Below are 19,408 nucleotides of genomic sequence, written 5' to 3'. Positions count from 1 at the left end.
AAGAATTTGCAATCATCTCAAAACTACCACAGACTCAAATAGTGTTGGTAAAAACTATAGACATATATCTGAGTATAAATATTCACTATATGACCATGGGGAGAATTTAAAGGTGTTTAAATGATGAAAAATATTATAAGAATAAAAGCGATACCCTGAGATACAGAGAACAAGCTGGTGGTTGCCAGAGAAGAGGGGGAAGATGAGTGAAGTAGGTGAGTGAGATTAAGAGGTACAAACTTCCAGTAGCAAAATAAATGAGTCATGGGTATGAACAGTAAAGTGTGGGGAAAATAGTTAAAAACCATGTACTGTCGTTGTATGGTGATAGATGGTAATTAGATTTATCATGGTGGTCATTTTGTAATGCATGAAAATATCAAATCACTGTTATATACCTGAACCTAATATAATGTAAGTTGATTATACTTCAATTAAAAAATTCATAATACCTCTTAATTTTTAGGGGATGCGGATCGAACTAGGAATTTGAAGAGAAGCTTCAGTGTCAGTAAAAATAAAAAAATAGTGATGCCATGCTGTCAGTGCTGTATTTGGCCATAGTCCATCAATGTATGCCCCTTTAGAATGTGAAGGCAAGTTATAATTAATAGAAAACAGTGCTTCAAATGCAATGATACTTAAAAGGGTAAGAATTTATTATTTTCATTTAAAAATAGAAATAGATATTAAACAATCACCTTTATCGAGGTATAGTTATGAAATATATTTATTGGGAATAAACTTAGTGGACTGTTTGTTTGAAAATATGGTATGTTCTAAATAAACTTTTAACTCCAGGGAAATTAGGACCTTCTAGAGTAATTTGTTGCCATAAAGTAAAATATATATCTACAGGTCTGAGAAGGTGCACATTATAAAGAGACAACATTGTACACAGAAGTTGGTTACGATGGCTATAAAGGTACTTTGATTCTGAGATATCTAATAATTACTGTTAATGAATTCTGCCACCATGAAATAGTTTATATTGCCACATTTCATGCTGGAAGAAGCAGCTAAGCTGGGATTGGTGGGGTTCGAAAGATTTCACCTAAAGTGAGCTTTTTCAGATGCGGGGGAAATGATCCAGGAGCAAAAGCTTTGGGGTTCTCAGGAATGCAATATCATTCTCTATGGAGTATTTTTTAAAAACTATTCCTGTCTCTCCTTAGACCTTAAAAGTACATGGGAAACCCCCTCTTCTCAGTGGTGTAACTTTTAAAAATGTACTTCAGTGCAAGTGTAGATACGCCTGTCCATGGTGTATGTCCTTATTTATGATACCTTTCTCCTTTATTTACCCCATGGATCAAGCAAGAGTAACTTAACTAAGGGAGAAGGTGGGGAGGCCATCGCAGAAGCCCCCTCTACAGCCTGAGTGATGGAAAGTTCTTTCTTGTGCTCTCCACTTCTCCATACTACCTGTTCTGCTTTAAATACTGCTTTACATGTCCACCTTCCTTCATTTTTCAGGGAGATGTGAATGTAGAAACCAAGATGACCTTAGTGGTAAACTGTACCACCCCAGAAGAGTAAGTAGTGTGGCTTCTACCACATGGAAAAATTTACACACACACACACACACACACACACACACACACACACACACACACACACACACACACACACGGGCTAGCAAAGGAAAAATAATAACTTACTTGAAGATTTCTCTTGACATCATAACCTAAGTCCTGCAGACCTTGCTCTGATCACAATGTAAGCCACTCACTCTCACTCAGAGCAGAAAAGAAATAGAGGAAATTATCCACTGCTATAGTATAATGTCATTCTACCCGCAAAATACCATGTAAGAATTCCTTCATCTCTTAGAGATAGGTTCTTCCATTAGCACTCCAAACGATATGGAAAAAACAACAACAACAACAAAAAACGTATTCTTTTAAATTGATTCTGACTTGTGGTTCTTGGGAATAAAGCTATATGTGGCATTTTAAGCATTCCTGTCTTGGTGGTTCCTGCTAAGTGGCCTCCAGTTATAATGCGAACCTTTTTCTCAACTCCATCATACTTTGAATTTACCTGTTTACTGGTCTCTCTCCAGATAGCTACCTCTCTTAAGGGCAAGGACTGGGCTTTGTTAATTTCGAATCATCAATGAGGAGGTTTCAAAAAACCTTTGTGAATTTGCATTTGTGGTAGAAATGCTTTGAAGAGAACAGAGTCTGGCATTTAGAAGAGGGCCCGGGGTAATCTTTATTAAGCTGATTAGTATCTATAATAGTTCCCAGTTTGTGGGTACTAGGCAAGGTGGGCTAGTGAAGCCTAGGGGAACTCACTTTGACAGGTGGAATGAACATTTAGCCTTTTGTTATATAATCTCACAGGAAAAAGTCTAGAGTGAGATGATGCACGGCAGAAGGACAGGAGCTCCAAAAGCTAGATCAAAAGAGTGTTAAAGGAACTTGGAAGAACGAGTCTGGAAGAAACAGAATCCAGAGGGTACCAGGCTGGGAGGGGGATGTGCAGGAGACTTCCTGTGCAGCCAGGTGGCCAAGAGCATGAGCTAAACTGACAGGTGAGTGAATTACATTAGTTTGAACTTCAAGTCCAATCAGTAGCTTTGGACTTGAGGTTCAGATAGGGGGAGAGAATAGGCAACTCAATGACTTTTCTGAATAAGCAAATGGAAGAAAGTCTATAAAACCTATTAAGAAGAATAGTGGCCCCAAGGGTAAGGCCTATCCTGAGGGACCTCAAGAGTCAAAATGGAAGCAGTACTTTAAACTCATGTCCAGTCATCAGAATGATGTAGTCTTTGGCCATTATTATTATTATTATTTTTCACCATAATATCGTTTATCAGGAGGAATCCTTATGCTGCCTGATGAGGATTAACTGTGCAGCTGAGCTGACTAGGCTGGATTGCATTGAATAGGGCAGAAGAAGAGGAAATTTCAAAAAGGAGAAAGGAGAGAAAAGTGTGAACATCTGTGGATGATGTGTGACGTCAGATTTCTTCCGTTTCTTGGACTTTATAAAATGATGGCGGCAGCAACCAGGAACTTGATAAGAGTAACATTCTCTTTGGAGGCTGCCCTCCAGGGATGCTCCCATTTATCACAACTGTACAGAAGTCACATATGGGAGAGCTATAACAGGCAGAGCCAAGCCAGCTGTAATTAATGGCTCAGGCCAATATTGGTCTTTGAAGTACTCAGATATTAATAAATGTTAGATAAGAAAGGCAGCTAGTTATCTCTCCGCCCAGTACAGTTTCAAACATTTGTACAAGAGATAGATAGCCTAATGTAAACATTTGCAGCTTCTCATATTGTCGGAATCTCTGAATTGCAACAGGCGACAGCAGGTTACCTGAAGTATTGCGATGAAACAGGATAATCTAGTAGAAGCTATTATCCTAAGTAATATATTTTCTGCAAAACGGAGTTAAGGAAAATGAATAACAGTTTTTAGTAATGCACACTATGAAGTCAAAGAAGATATTGCCAACATTAAAGCGTGTTTTATTGCCAAGTTTCATCCCTGCTTGAGAAAAATTAAATTTCGTAGAGTAGTCTTTTGCTGTATGTTAGTCAAATATTGAAATAAGTTATAGTAGGAAACTAATATTGCTTGATATTTTTATTTTTAGAATTAGATCAGGATCATAAAATGAGGTACCTCACAGCTGGTTTATAACTTTTGAGTTCTGAACTCTTATAAACACTATAACCTTTTTGTAAAAGTATCCCATGCTTAGAATTCACAGCAAGTTAACTGGCTTGTTCCAACGGCTTGCTTTTATATATAGGTTTTGTTGTTGTTTGTTTGTTTGTTTTTTAACTTTTAGACATAAGCACGCAGTGAATGACAGGAGCCTCTGACCTGCTTGAAAAACTTTGGAACCTGAACCGCACTATATTAATGGGGGAGAAGTTAAAGTCAGGAATTTAAATTTGCAACACTCATTAACATATATGTAGAGAATTTCAACAAAGAAATAAATGATATGACTAAAGTTTTAAAGTATTATAAAAGAGTCTGAACTAAAAAAGAACTCATTAAATATTAACTCACCATTTTATGAAATTCATTATGCAGAAAAATTATTGCTAGAGTCCTAAAAAATGATGGAGATTTTCAAAAATAAAAAGTATGTAAAATATAAGTTCTTAGCAAGAAATATTTTAAATTTATGTCAATTTATACTAAAGCTGCAAGTTTGTAAATTTCTGAATAAAATTGCATTAGAATGCATGAAATATTTTAGAGTTATGATGAACAAACCAAGAGGAAAATAACATGAATATAGATATTTAATATTATCTAATTGGGCATAGATGGATGTGACTCAGTGTAGCAGGAACTCTAGGAAGCTAATTTTAACAAAAGGTGATAACCTGGATGATATTACATATGCAGGTCACCGTATTTAGAGGTAATTAATGTAATTATAAACCTATTAGTATAGATTGTAATGCAAGGGTGTTCTACTGGAGTTCTCCAGGAATTGTCTACTCTTCTCTGGTGAAAAATGTTAGAATTACTTTCAAGAATAAAGCTGACTACAGTATAAGAGAGCAACTCCACAACACCTCTACCTCACAATAAATACACCCCACGATATTGTATTGGTTATGAATTTCACAAAATTCATTAATTGGTTGAATTTCTCAAAAGTCTATTATATTAACTTAATTCTTTCTAACTCTTTTGCAAGTGAATAGAAAGTTTCTTTTATTTCTTCCCCTGTTCTCTCTCTCTTACCACTCAGTAATTCCATTGTTTTTATTTTCTTCTTCATTCCTGGTCTTAGTTCTCCTTGCTTGGTTCTAGTTCACTTGTAAACTCAGTTTTACATGAATATATTTCTACGTAGAGGAAATATAGTGTATTTTATATGATTGGGGCAACAAATACACATAGATAGAACCTTATGCACCAGGAACTGTGCTAATTACTGGATTTACAGTTTTTACATGATGGAGCTCTCAGAACCTGAAGTGAAAAACTGGCAGAAACAGACCAGTGCAATGGTTTGGCGAATGTAACAAAGTGTGTAGTGAATGCTACAGGCCTCTTGTAAGAGTTTTGCTCAGCTCACCCTTTGGTGTGGTAGGTGGAAGGGAGTCAAGCAGAAAAGATGCCCTTTGACTGGAGACTTGAAACAGGAGCCGAGATAGGATAAGAAGGGGGGATGGTAATCATTTCAAGAAGAAGGCAGTGTGATGCACAAATTGTATAGGTCCCGATTGGTACCTATGGGGGAATTACAAGCAATTGTATGTGATTGTCATGTAAATTTCAAGGAAGTGGTGTGTATTGAGGTTGGAGGATGGAGGAACCATGTCCTAGAAATAATTGTCTTTATAGGATGCTCACAGCAACTTGGGCTGTTCTCTAGAAGATGCGGAGACTATTGGAGGGCTTTAAGCAGGTGACTCTCATGGTCTATTTTAGATGTTTCATTTGGCAGCAGTATGTCGGATGGGCTTACAGTAATAATACCCTAAGGTGAAGAGTCTAGCCAGGGCAGGGGCCACCAACAAAGTTCAGATGAGGTAACAAAGCACCTGGGCTAAGATCAGCGTTGTAAGGAACGAACAGAGTAAAGAGTTTGAAAATATGCATAGTTTCAATTTATCAGGGCTTGGGAGTCAAGGAGGATGATACATCTTCAGGACTGGATATTTGAGTATGGAACTACTTTGAGGGAGTAGCATGAGTCCAGAATGCCTCCCAGGTTTTTCACTTTATTGACTCAGGGACGTGGTAGGAAGACTCTTAGAATACACGAAGAGAAACAAGTCCATCTGAGAAGTTCGTTTTTGATATATGAAGTTTGAGGTGCTTTTGGGCATTGTTGAGCTGAGACTAAGTCTTGCTCGTTTTTGATATATGAAGTTTGAGGTACTTTTGGGCATTGCTGAGCTGAGACTAAGTCTTGACAAAGATAGGAAAGAAGACATAAATTTCGGAACTACCAGTATAGATATATGTATTTGTGAAAATTATGAAAGTAGATGGAGAATTTTAGGTTTAGTGGATATAGTGGGCAAGTTGTGGTTAGTGAAACACCCATAGGGAAAAAATCTAGTGGGCAGATAGAATTAAAGAAGTCCACAAGGACCGACAACAGCAAATGACCAGAGAAGTAGGAGGAAAATTAGGATACCGGCATCATGGAACCCAAGTAAACATGAGATTTCAGTAACAAGGGAGGAATTTCAGTGTTAAAGGCAGCAGTGAGGTCCGGAATTAGAATCAATACATTTATGTAGCCTTTTGGGAAGTAAGGGTGGAAATGCAATGGGTTGAAGCAGGTGGGAAGTAAAACTTCAAAGGAGTTTTGCTGAGCAAGGAAGTAAAAAGACTAATATGAGTGGCGGAGGCATGGAATTCAGCAGTTTTCCTTGTTCTTTAAATTTTGTTCTCTATTATTTGTGTGATTTCTCACCTTATTTTTTAGGTTAGGGAGAATTAAAAATGTTTATAGGCTGCAGGCAAAGAGTCAGTTGAGAGTAAGATTGGAGCTATGGGAGAAAAGGGATTATTAAGGGTCTTGGGAGAATGTCAGGTAACTGGGTCTATCTTTGTAAAGAAAAGTTTGGATAGCTAGAGACTACATTATGGCTGTTAAAATTTCATTGAATTTAACTAAAAAGAACCATGACTCAAGTAATTTTAAGCCTACAGAAATGTATTAGGGAAACAGGCAGCACTTTAATATCTCTTCAGAAAATTCATGGACCAAATCATAAAACATAGGAAATCCAAGATAGGTCGATGACAGAAAATGGGTAGAAAACAGAAATGCAAAAGCTTCCTAACTGTACATAAAGATGCTCATATTTTCTCATAAAAAAGAAATAAAAATTTAAATTACATTGTAATACCAGTTATCACCTTTCAGATTGGCAAAAATCCAAAAGTTTGGTAATACATACTGTTGATGAGGCTTTGGGATTTGCGGGTGGAAATGCAAAATGGTATAGTTTTATATGGAGAAGAATTTGGCAGTATCTAGTAAAATTATGTATACTTTTGCCTGTTGACTCAGCAATCACACTTTTGGAAATCCGTTTCAAAATACGTTGGCAAAATATAAAAAAACAGTACACCCAAGGCTATTCACCATAAGTCTATTTATAATAGCAGAAGACTGGAAACAATCCAAATTTCCTTTAATAGTACTGTGATACATCTATACAGATGCAGTATTTTACAGTTATAAAGATGATTAAGAGATATTTCTATTTAGTATCGTCATTATATATATATATATATATATATACACACACACACACACGTTAGAGAAAAACATTACACACACACACAAAGTAGAGAGAAGTGGGTATTGTATACTACCATTTTTTCAAGAGGGGCAATATGTAACAGGAAGAGGGCAATGATGTGAAAGGTGACAGGAAAAGAAGTATATTTTTCTTTGAATAGACGTTATCTTGTAAAAGTGATTTTGGAGCTCTATAAATAATCTACACAATTTACATAATGACAAACTAAATTAATCGAGGAATCCTAGATATTAAAAATAAAAGCTACTAACATATCTAAATATGTATCCAGTAGATCACATAGTCGCACAGGAAGGAGCTATTCCAAGTGCCCTTGAAAAACAGTAATTTGAATATTATATGCCTAGTGGAATATCCTTAGATTAAAAAAATTGTCAGAAAAATAATTAAGTTACCATATTTTGGGAGTATTGCTATTGTTATTCTGAGACTGTGTGTGTGTAATGTGAGCAAGATATTATGATTCCTGATGTGTGGATGAGGAAACTGAGGTTCGGAGAAGTTTGTAAACGTGTCAGATGTCACACATTGGCTGAGCTGACCTTCAGAAGGAGGTCTGATTTCCGACTAGGACGTTCTAGACTCTTCCACGCTGCTCTGGTAAGAGCCTGAAGTGATTTTCAAGCCATTGCTACCTGCTCCCTTTACAGCAGGCTGTGAACTCTTGCTTTAGTCTGGATGGCAGGGGATCAGAACGGTCATTTATGTGTGGCGTTGAATACACTTATATAAGATGTTCAGTGCAATAGGAAATTCTCAGTGTTGCATGTTCTTGTCAGTCTCAGCAGATGCAGTATCCCAGGTCCCCTCAGGAAGGCAGCACTTCCTGAAGAGCTTTCTCTGTGTTATGCAATGAAGGAGAATTGCGTTGGTCAGCTTCCTAGTGTTGTTTCCCCTGTCTGATAAATCTAAATTGGGACAGTGTCTGATGGAGATTTGGGGGTATATTTTGGGCATTCAACACATGTTAGTCACTATCACTGACTGGGCAGACTTACCTGAAGAAGCAACATGTAATTAGAAGATGAGGGGTGCTCTGTAATTCAAAAGCCTATTTCACACTCATGAGACGTTGTCGGGGATTCTAATTCTGACTCATGGTGGCTTTCAAGATGTGTCTTTAAGATCGTGTGATCATTGGCCTGCTTATATTTTATCATTGCTGTGTACTCTTTTTTTTTTTTTTCCCCCGGTACGCGGGCCTCTCACTGTTGTGGCCTCTCCCGCTGCGGAGCACAGGCTCTGGACATGCAGGCTCAGCGGCCATGGCTCACGGGCCCAGCTGCTCTGCGGCATGTGGGATCTTTCCGGACCGGGGCACGAACCTGTGTCCCCTGCATCGGCAGGCGGACTCTCAACCACTGCGCCACCAGGGAAGCCCTCATTGCTGTGTACTCTTAAAGATGTTAGGAGTAAATGTGTTTTTATGTTCTAATATGCTGAAAAAGACTCTCCCCAGCATACACACGTACCTGTAGAGATGAATATTTTGTTGGGCTTGCAACTCTGGAAGGGAGAGGCTTATTTTGCATTTTTGTCTCTTAAAACTGTGAATATATTTCTAGGTATTACTTTGAGCTTGTGCTTTAAGATCTACCCAGTTATTTACTTTTGCCCCCAAGGAGTCTGCACACGTTCACACTCTCGTGTCTGCTTGCGTTAATGTGTTTATGCCATTGTTCTGTCATCATAAATATTGCTTTGGCTACATGTACCCAGAAATTGTTATTACATTTTTTTGATAATGAAAGTTGGATAACAATTCAAACTTGTGGGATCTCACTTGTTCGTTTAGAAGTGGTAGAAGCTTTTAACGCTTTGTCAGAATTCTTAATGGCTGCTTCTCCCTGGGCTTTGCGGCACAGTAATCCTTCCTTTAATGGTCCTTGCGGGGTATTTTGTGGCATTCCATCCTTAATAAACAAGCAGCTCTTCAATGGGCACTGTCATTTTCTCTCACTTCTCTTCCACATTTACTGGTGTACCAACATACAGTACCTTACTTATTTTGTTACTTCCAGTTTGGTGAAAAAGTGGGTTTGACATGACAACCAAGTATTTAATGGAACAGAAGTGTAGATAAAGAACACGTCTTAAAAGAAATACAAGAAGCAGTGTTTCATGTCAATCTGAGGTGCTTTCAGCATTGAGGGGAAAAATATGTGTCAGTGAAATGCCACTTTTTCAGGGACCAGAGTTCATTTTATTTATTAATTGTGAACAGTCCATAAAGCACAGCAGGATTTTCCCAGAGATTTCCTCCTGTGGTTTTCAAATTTATCTGAAATGTAGAAAACAAAAATTTCAGCTGGGACAGAAGAATTAGAGTGCAACTTAAATATATGTGATCATTGGAGCATATTCTTCCCTCAGATGACAAATGTATTAGAATGTATTACAAATGTAAAGACTGTAAAGAATATATTAACATCTTGCTTGAATCTTAGATCTGTGTGCTTCTCCTACTGGGGTTTGTTATGTTGATAGTGACCGACTAGATTAGTCATTCTTCTCCTCTATTCTATGAAAGCGTATTTAAAACTTATTACTATAAGATTATATTTATAGTAAACACTCTCCAGTGAATTGGGGTTTCGAAGTTTTCTGTTTCAAAATATATTTATAATTTTGTTTTAGTTGTGCTATCCACAATAGCTGAAACTGAAGCTACATTTAAAAAAAAAAAATATATATATATATATATGTACTAATATTTCCCTTCCTTTTAGTGGGTAGCTATCCCCATGAAAGATGACTTTTTAAAAAAAGTTTGACTTTTACTTTTCTTATACTATAAGTAGAATCATGGCCAAAACCTCTGACCATGTCTTCCTAATAAAGATTCACGTATCTTTACTGAGCTCTCTGCATCTCTCACTTTGCTAGAACATAAGGTGTGAGTATGGTGTATGCAAAGTAACTGTCCTAAAGGAGCTTATCAGAGAAAGCTTTGTGGGGGACAAAGCACAATAAAACTGAAGCATAAGGTTAAATATAATCACAAACTATGATGAAATATGTGGAGCTGAAAAGAGAAGGGCTTCCTATTGGGAGTTGCTTTATCGTAAAATTGGAACTTAAGTCACATCTTAAAATATGGATGGATAGGCTTAGCCTGGTAGAAGTGAAATGTTGGATAGTACTGGTAAATAAATATGATGTGGGACAAGGTTTAATCACAGAGTCTTGGGGAAACAGAGAGGAGACTGGGATAAATGGAGTTGGGAATATGGACTCATAAACTTACCTTCAGGAGTTGTCAAGATACCACTACTGGCAGCTGGGAAACCTCAACAATTTTCGTCGCTGTAATTTAGCTCAGAATTCAAATTGTAGGGTAAGAGATCTTATTGGCTGTATCTTCAGATCTTTGAAGGCTAACATCTTATTTTCTCTACTGCATTTAAAGTGCACCATAAACCCTAATAGATGACTTGATTCATAGCCAGGATTTGGGATGTTGGTAAATCTTGGCCGTAACATTTGAGAGTTGGCTTATTTCACATCCTGTTTGAATGAAGCAGCAGGACATTGGGGTCTTGAATTACGCTTAAGAAAATGAATATACTGTGGCATTTGTAGTTGGTGTGATTCAGAATTCAGCTGGGTAAACTGCATGTGTCTGTATTCTTTAGGGTCTCATTACCAACTTTTGTAGCACTCTTCAAAGGGTAATCTTAGTAATTTGTGATGTACCTATGGTCATGAAAAATGTTATTACTTCCCCATGACATGTACTAGCTCATCTACTCAGTGCTTTTCACTGTGAAATATTTACTGAGATCTGCTAATTGATTTAGTGCATTTTCTCTAAAACTTTTTCTGTATTCCTCATTCACTGTAATATCTCATTACAATTTAGGGATCATATCAACCCTATTTTCTTGGAAATGATTCGTATAACTGCATCAAGACTAATTAAAATAGAGATGTCTGTCCTAAATGGTTGGGCTAAGACTTAAATGAGCACTCCTCAGCTTAAAATCTTCCAATTTTTCCTCATCTTGCTCAGAGTAAAAGCCAAAGTTCTTTTCATGGTTTATGAGAACCCATGTAATTGAACACCCTGATACTTGTCGGAACTCATCTTCTCCAACTCTGTCTTATGGCGTTCACCTTGATGTACTGCTCTGGATTGTGGTGAAGGTACCAAATGAAAGTGTGTGTGTGTGTGTGTGTGTGTGCGCGCGCGCGCGCGCGTGCATGTGTGTGTGCATGCGTGCGTGTGTGTGTGTGTAACTGTGTACTCTCACAGATGAAGGTTCTATCCCTTAGTATAACTGCATGTTGCTCCATATGTATACCCTGGATTTTTTGCTGTCCCTCAGTCATGCCTTTCCCCATGCTGTTCCATTAGTCTGGAATGTTCTGTCATATGTCTTCATGGAATATTCCTTCAACTTCTCAAAGACTTTGATCAAATTACTTCCTAATGAGTCTTTCCCTAGAAAGGTTTATTAAAAATTGCACCACTTTTTCTTCCAAGCACTCTTTTTCTGCACAACGGTTGCCACTTTCTAATATATTATATTTTTACCTATTTATTCTCTTTGTGGTCGGTATCCCCACCCCATCCACAGAACATAAGTTCAGAGAGGATAAGACGTTTCTTTGCTCCTTTTCACTAGTGAATCTCCAGCACCTAATTCAGTCTTGCGTGGAGTAAGCATTTCATAAATACGCATTAAATAAATGACTGGAAGCTTCATCTAAATACGAGTCTACCATTATTATCACCTCTCAAGAAGTAGATCTTGTGGTCGAAAAGGATGGAAAAGTTCTTCTTACTTTTTCTTCTAATCAGAAGACTTTGTCATGCTTGAAACATTAAATGAACTAAATTTCTAGATTTATTTCTATTTATATCTCCAGGTGACATGCCAGAGACTAATTATGATGACATGGATAATAATGTTATAGTAGTAGTAACAATAATCATAGCTAACATTTAATAAGGACTTATTAAATCTCAAGCACTGTTTTTGTTCAATTTTTCCTGCCAATTTTATTAGGATATTATTGACATAGAACACTGTGTAAGTTTCAGGTATACAGCATAAGGATTTGACTTGCATACATCATGAAGTGATGGCCACAATACGTTTATTTATTATTTATTTATTTATTGTTTTGGCTGTGCTGTGTAGCATGTGGGTCTTAGTTTCCCAACCAGGGATTGAACCCGCACCCCCTGCAGTGGAAGCGTGGAGTCTTAACCACTGGACCTCCAAGGAAGTCCCACACGAAAAGTTTATTGAACTTCCATCATCTTGTATAGATATGAGATTAAAGAAATAGAAAAAAAATTTTCCTTGTGATGAGAACCCTTAGAATTTACCCTCTGAACAACTTTAATATACAACATACTGCAGTATCAATTATATTTATCACATTGTACGTTACATCTCTAGTGCTTATTTATCTCATAACTGGAAGTTTGTACCTTCTGATATCTTTTTCTATGAGTTTGTTTCTTTGTTTGTTTTTGAAGTCTAATTGACTTGCAACACTATGTTAGTTTCGTTTAAACAACAGAGTGATTTAATATTTCTATATATTTCAAAATAATCACCATGATAAGTCTAGTTATCATCTGTCACCAAAGAGGTTACAAAATTATTGACTATATTCCTCACACTGTACGTTTTATACTCATGACTCGGTTATTTTTCAGCTGGAAGTTTGTACCCCTTAATTCCCCTCACCTATTTCATCCCTCCACCCCCTCCCCTCTGGCAACCATTTGTTTCTTCTCTGTATCTGTGACTCTGTTTCTGTGTTGTTATGTGTGTTCACTTGTTATGTTTTTTAGTTTCCACATGTAAGTGAAGTCTTACAGAATTTGTTTTTCTCTGTCTGACTTATTTCATTTAACATAATACCCCTCTAGGTCCATATCCATGTTCTCCCAAATGGGAAGATGTTATTAATTTTTATGACTGAATAATATTTCATTGTATGTATATATACCACATGTTCTTTATCTGTTCATCTATTGATAGACACTTAGGTTGCTTCTGTGTCTTGGCTATCGTAAATAATGCTGCAATGAACATATGAGTGAATATATCTTTTTGAATGAGTGTTTTCATTTTCTTTGATAAATACCCAGGTGTGGAATTGCTGGATTATATGGTAGTTCTGTTTTTAATTTTTTAAGGAATCTCCACGCTGTTTTCCATAGTGGCTGTACCAACATACATTCCCATCAATAGTGCATGAGGGTTTCCTTTTCTCCACATCCTTGCCAACACTTGTTATTTGTTGTCTTGTTAATAATAGCCATTCTCACAGGGGTGAGGTGATATCTTTTTTGTGGTTTTGAGTTGCATTTGCCTGATGATTAGTGATGTTGAGCATCTTTTCATGTGCCTCTTGGCCATCTGTATGTCTTCTTTGGAAAAATGTCTATTCAGATCCTCTGCCCATTTTTAAATCAGGTTGTCTGTTTTTTTGATGTTGACTTGTATGAGTTCTTTGTATATTTTGGCTATTAACCCTTATCAGACATATCGTTTGCTTTTCCCATTCAGTAGGTGACCTTTTCATTTTGCTGATCATTTCCTTTGATGTGCAAAAAGCTTTTTAGTTTGTTGTAGTCCCATTTGCTCATTTTTGCTTTTGTTTCCCTTATCTGAGGAGACATATCCAAAAAATATCACTAATACTGATGTCAAAGAGTGTACTTCCTATGTTTTCTCCTAGAAGTTTCTCCTAGAAGAAGTTTTCTCCTAGAAGAAGTTTTCTCCTAGAAGTTTCTCCTAGAAACTTCTCCTAGAAGTTTCAGGTCTTACATTTAAGTCTTTAATCCATTTTGAATTTATTTCTGTGCATGGCATGAGAAAGTAGTCCAGTTTGACTTTTTTGGATGTAGCTGTCCAGTTTTCCCAATACCATTTATTGAAGAGGCTATCTTTTCCCCATTGTGTATTCTTGCCTCCTTTGTTGTAGGCTAATTGCCCATACTAGTGTGGGTTCATTTCTAGGTATTAAATTTTCTTAAATTTTCATTACATTTTGTTATTTTATTAAATTTTATAGAGATTTTATTAAATTATTCAATAAAAGTCTTAAATTTTTAACGAACATTTTGATAAGCAGTGTAGGGCAATATTATGCCTGTTTTAAATATGATGGAAACCAACCATAGAAACTTAGAGTAACTTGCCCACAGTTAGACAGCTGGTAAAGAATAGATTTCACATACCAAACAAGGACCTGCCTCAGAGCCCATGCTTTAACCAATGTGCTACAGAACACTATTAACCACTACTCTGTTTCCTGGAATCTCGCTGTGTGGTTATACAGGAGTCTTTAATCTCTTTTCTGTTTTAATTATTTGTTCATTTATGTATTTATTTATTAGTTGGTAATTTGTGTATATGTATGTATATATTTTTTCTACTTGGGATTCATTGGATAGTTGTATGTGGGTTTTATGATAGCCATATCTAGCTTGGAGAATATCAGGGTCAGGTAAATTCTGGGTTTTTTTGTTTCTTTGTTATTTTTGAAATCCATTGGTTTTTAAGCACTAGGAATCAAAAACTAATATAAATAACTATTAAGTTGTTTTCATCTGACTCTTCTGTTTTGGCTTGTATACTAAGGGAATCATCCTTTATTAGTCATTTGAACTTTTAGATCTTAGGTTTGAATGTAACAAATACTCGAGAGAAACCTTTTGTCCACACAGAGCCATGTAATTCTATATTTTAATATCATACTAACTTCCCAAAAGTATTTGAGAGGAAATTTGTGATTCGTTTAGGTTTTGACATTTTTTGGTTCTGGCGTTTGTGTTTTTCACCTTTTGTGTCCATACCCTCTTTTTATTCTTTATCTTTGTTCATAGCACTGTGTACTTTTAAATTTGTATTTAGACTGAAAGATGATTTAGAGAAGATAGTCTTTGTGTCATGATTTCCTTTCCATTCATTTTCTTCATGAGATGGTTTAAAATATCTGGATTTTACAAGGCTGTAGATCTGTTTGAATATATGTCAAATAGCATACGAAACTCTCTACTTGACACTTTTGAGATCAAACACTGTCCTAACACCGACAGTGTTTTAAAAGAAGGCAGGTGTCTGGCCTCCAACATAGCTGACCTTTAATCAACAGGAAGTATATAAAATGTCTCTAGAGCAGAATGATGGTATTCCAAACTTAGATTATACAGAAATGACACCAACTCTGGGTCCCCTCACTATTTCTGTGCATCAGTTATTACATCCAAGAAGCAGAGTATTTTCTGTTCCCCTATAGTTCATCTAGTTTGAAGCAAGAAAATTTAAGAGTGCAGCAAAACAAACTGCCTTTTCCAGCTGAACTCTGTCTTCTCTGACACATGGTTTGGTTGGGCGTCTTTTCCATCCAGAGAAGTGCGGTATTTGAAGAATGAAAGCATTGTGAGAGATCATTTGTTTTATAGAAGCAGAGTTTTAAATAACCATTACTACTGCCAATCTCAGCTGTTAATTCTTGGTTTTTCATATACGTGTAGAAGCAGCCCTGGGGTGAGATTAAACATTCAGGAAATGTGTGTTTTTTTCCAAAGTCATTAAGCACCTAGCATTTAATCTTTTCTATATGCAGATTAAAAATGAAGGTTGGGGCTTCCCTGGTGGCGCAGTGGTTGAGAGTCCGCCTGCCGATGCAGGGGTGCCCGGGTCCGGGAAGTGGCTGGGCCCGTGAGTCATGGCCGCGGAGCCTGCGCATCCGGAGCCTGTGCTCCGCAATGGGAGAGGCCACAACAGTGAGAGGCCCGCGTACCGCAAAACAAACAAACAAAAAACAAAAATGAAGGTTGATTAAATAACAACAAAGGAAGATTCATTCAGAAAAAAACCTGCAGCATATTTGTTGGTTCCTTTGGTGCCTGTTAGTAATTTATTATGCAGAAGAATAAGACTTTGTAAGAATATTATTTCCCCAAGTAGGTATAGCCCTTGTGAAGGTTATGGAGTATCTGTTTACTCTGCTAACCTAATTCTCTGCCCATTTCTCTTGTCAATGCTTTTTTTCCATTCTGGCATAGAACGGTCCACCTAGGACTTATCCTGCTGAATATGCTTCAGGCGCTAGACCCTTCCTAATCTTGTTCTCACGTATCATGACTTGATTATTCTTTATACTTGTCTACTTGAGTCATTCCACATAATGGGAACTTGCCTTTTATAACAATTTAAACTAAGATGCTACTGGCTGACTTGCTGAATGTATTTGCATTTTCCAAATGACTACAAAGCTTTATACCAAAGAAATAACCCGAATAGAGGGGAAGCAAACGTGTTTGTCATTCACTAAGAAGGGAAGAAGCAGAAAATTAATATTTGGAAACAAGAGAGGCTTGTTTGTTCCTCAATTCATAGCACTTACCTAGTCCTATTTTAGGTTATCCTATGAGTGCTGTTAAGAAAGTAAATGGGAACTCAGCCCACTCTATAATCGAAAAGATTAAAAAAGCCCACTTACTTTGAAACCATATTGAATTTATCTCCACCTGAAGACACCTCACAGTTTTCAGAATACGGAGCCATTTTGGTGGCCACTTTGGAGAAAGTTCAGATTTTTCATATCGCTTTTAAGCCAATTCAGTCTTACACAAGGATCTACTAGTTGTGTGTATGTGTAAACAGCAGAGGAGGTGAGTCCAAGAAAAGGAATCAAGAATGATTCCCTTGTAAGTAGACTATTTCTTTTGAAGAGCCCGTTTTGTCCTTGAGGTGTATGGAAATCTTATTTTTTAATAGCGCCCCCTTCTGCTGTGAACCCAGTTCCAGCCTTGCCTCCCCACCATGGAGCAACAAGAGAAGGGTGACACCTTGTTCAGGAGCAATATTTCTGTGTATTCAGAACTGCTACCCCATTAGGAAATCTTGAGGTTAAAAATCCTTATTTAAAGAGGGAAAATATTGGGAAATTATAGATTGTGAATGTCTTTCACTTCCTCGTGTTAGTGTCTTTTTTCAAAATGCGGTGCTCTTATGTCTTGGGATATCCTGTGTTATGAAGGATTCTAAGTTTTCTGTTAAATTAGTGCTTGTGCTTTCTCAAAATGCGAATCACCAAGATTAGCATTTGATCCAAACTCAGCCGCAGAGTCATAATTCATTTCCATTATTTAATTAATTACAAATTCAAGAAATAAGCACTGCTGATTTGAAAGTCAAGAACTTTGCTCTGACCTAGCAACTTAAAGCACAACTTCCTCTGGTTTATCACTAAATGAAAAATACCTGTTAATTAAGAATGGGAAAATTGTGGTTTGGTGGAATTGAACTTATCTCAGTTTCCTGACCAAATGCCCTTGGAATTTTAAACTCGCCTAATTCAGCTTCTTAAGGATGTTGTTTTTAATTGTATAGCTTTGGTTTAAATACTTCCAGTAGACCTGTTTCCCCCTACTTACTTCCGGGAAAGTCTCTACATCTGACAGTTGTATTCATTTTAGAGATTATTTTAAGTCTAAATTGGATTCCTTATAATTTTACTTGCTTCTCAGAGCAATACTTTTTTTTTTTTAATGTTAGAATAGCACTCTCTAATAGTGCTTTCTGTGATGAAGAAATGTTCTGTATATGTCCAATATGACTATGTGGCTATAGCCCTTGAAATGTGGCTAATATGATGGAAAAACTGAATTTTTAATCAAATTTGAACTAAATTAAATTAAAATACCCACCCATGGCTAGTGGCTGCAGTATTGGATATCTAGAAATATTGCTGTCATCAGGGCAGAGAGAAGAAAATAATCTCTTATATACTGCCTCACAGGTAATACACCACTCACACGATATTCTTTCAAAAACGTCTGAGAAAGAACTTTTGGTGTTAATGCTTATTTTTGCATAGAAATGAAGTCATAAGGAAAATTCAGTATATGGTCAACTCAAGTTTAGAAAGTAGCTCTACATGATAGTCAATCAAGGGAGAGATGGGTAGGGAAGGCATAGAAGGGGGGATAGAAACGGCAGTAGGACAACCAACAGTGGCAATAATTCAACTGCATTGTCCAAGTTCATGTTTCCTGCAAGAATGGATGGGTCTTCAGTACAAGAAATAGGGTTAGCTTGCAGTCTATTGAGTTTTTTTTTTTTTTTTTTTCCCCTAAGTAATATGGTTTACTGAATATTTCAAGCCCACTCTGGAGAACTATTGCTCAGAAAAAAAAGATTCTTTCAAAATATTACTGCTCATTGACAATGCACCTTGTTTCCCAACAGCTCTTATGGAGATGTATGAGTTTAAAGTTGTTTTTATGCCCTAACACAACGCCCATTCTGCAACCCATGGGTCAAGGAGTAATTTCAACTTTCAAGTCTTATTATTGAAGAAATACACTTTCATAAGGCTATAGCTGCCACCGATAATGATTTCTCTGATGGATCTAGGCAAAGTCAACTGAAGGCCTTCTGGAAAGGATTAACCATTCTAGATGCCTTTAAGAACATTTGTAATTCATGGAAAGAGGTCCAAATACCAACACTAACAGGAGTTGGGGGGCAGTTGAGTCCAATGCTCACGGATGACTTTGAGCGTTTCCAGACTTCAGTTGAGGAAGTGGTGGAGCAGATGTGGTGGAAATAGAAAAAGAACTAGAATGAGAAGTGAAGTTCATTGCCAGGGTCTGGGGCGGTGGGGTAATCAGAAATTATTTTTTAGCGGGCATAGATTTTCAGTGTTGCAAGATGAAGCATCTGTTGGAAATGGATGGTGGTTACAGTTTCACAGCAATATGAATGTACTTAATACCAATGAATTCTACATTTAAAAATGGTAAAGGTAATAACTTGTATGTTATGTATATTTTAGCACAGTTAAAAAGTTGAAAAACAATAAATTCTAAATAAAAACATTAACAGATTAAAAAAAAGAAGTGAAGTCTGAAGATGTGACTGAATTGCTGTAATCTCATGATAAAATTTTAACAGATGGGGAGTTGCTTCTTAACGGATGAGCAAAGAAAGTAGTTTCTTGAGGTGGAATCTATTCCTGGTGAAGATGCTGTGTAGACTGTTGAAATGACAACAAAGGATTTAGAATATTACATAAACTTACTTGATAAAGCAGCATCGAGGTTTGAGAGGATTGACTCCAGTTTTTTTTTTTTTTTTTTTTTTTTT

The 19,408-nt window shown here is 36.8% G+C and overlaps 1 protein-coding gene across 11 annotated transcripts in view; it reads left to right on the top strand.

The window, feature by feature from the left end:
• The window catches only part of DPP10 (dipeptidyl peptidase like 10), a 1,275,593-nt gene that overhangs the window by 646,527 nt on the left and 609,658 nt on the right, over positions 1-19,408 (top strand). For 3 of the 11 annotated variants that reach the window (XM_027082608.1, XM_027082605.1, XM_027082607.1), the window contains exon 2: positions 501-505. The exons of the other annotated variants lie outside the window; for them this stretch is intronic. Coding sequence is in view for 1 of the 3 variants with exons in the window: in XM_027082607.1 (XP_026938408.1) it covers positions 501-505 (5 nt within the window). In the remaining 2 variants the exon portion in view is untranslated. The remainder of the gene's footprint in view (positions 1-500; positions 506-19,408) is intronic. 11 annotated transcript variants of the gene reach the window in all.

This window comes from Aethalodelphis obliquidens, unplaced genomic scaffold (assembly GCF_003676395.1).
Source record: "Aethalodelphis obliquidens isolate GAN/ISIS:26980383/991018 unplaced genomic scaffold, ASM367639v1 scaffold47, whole genome shotgun sequence".
In the NCBI taxonomy this organism is placed as follows: Eukaryota; Metazoa; Chordata; class Mammalia; order Artiodactyla; family Delphinidae; genus Aethalodelphis; species Aethalodelphis obliquidens.
This window is presented reverse-complemented; position numbering and strand designations above follow the sequence as displayed.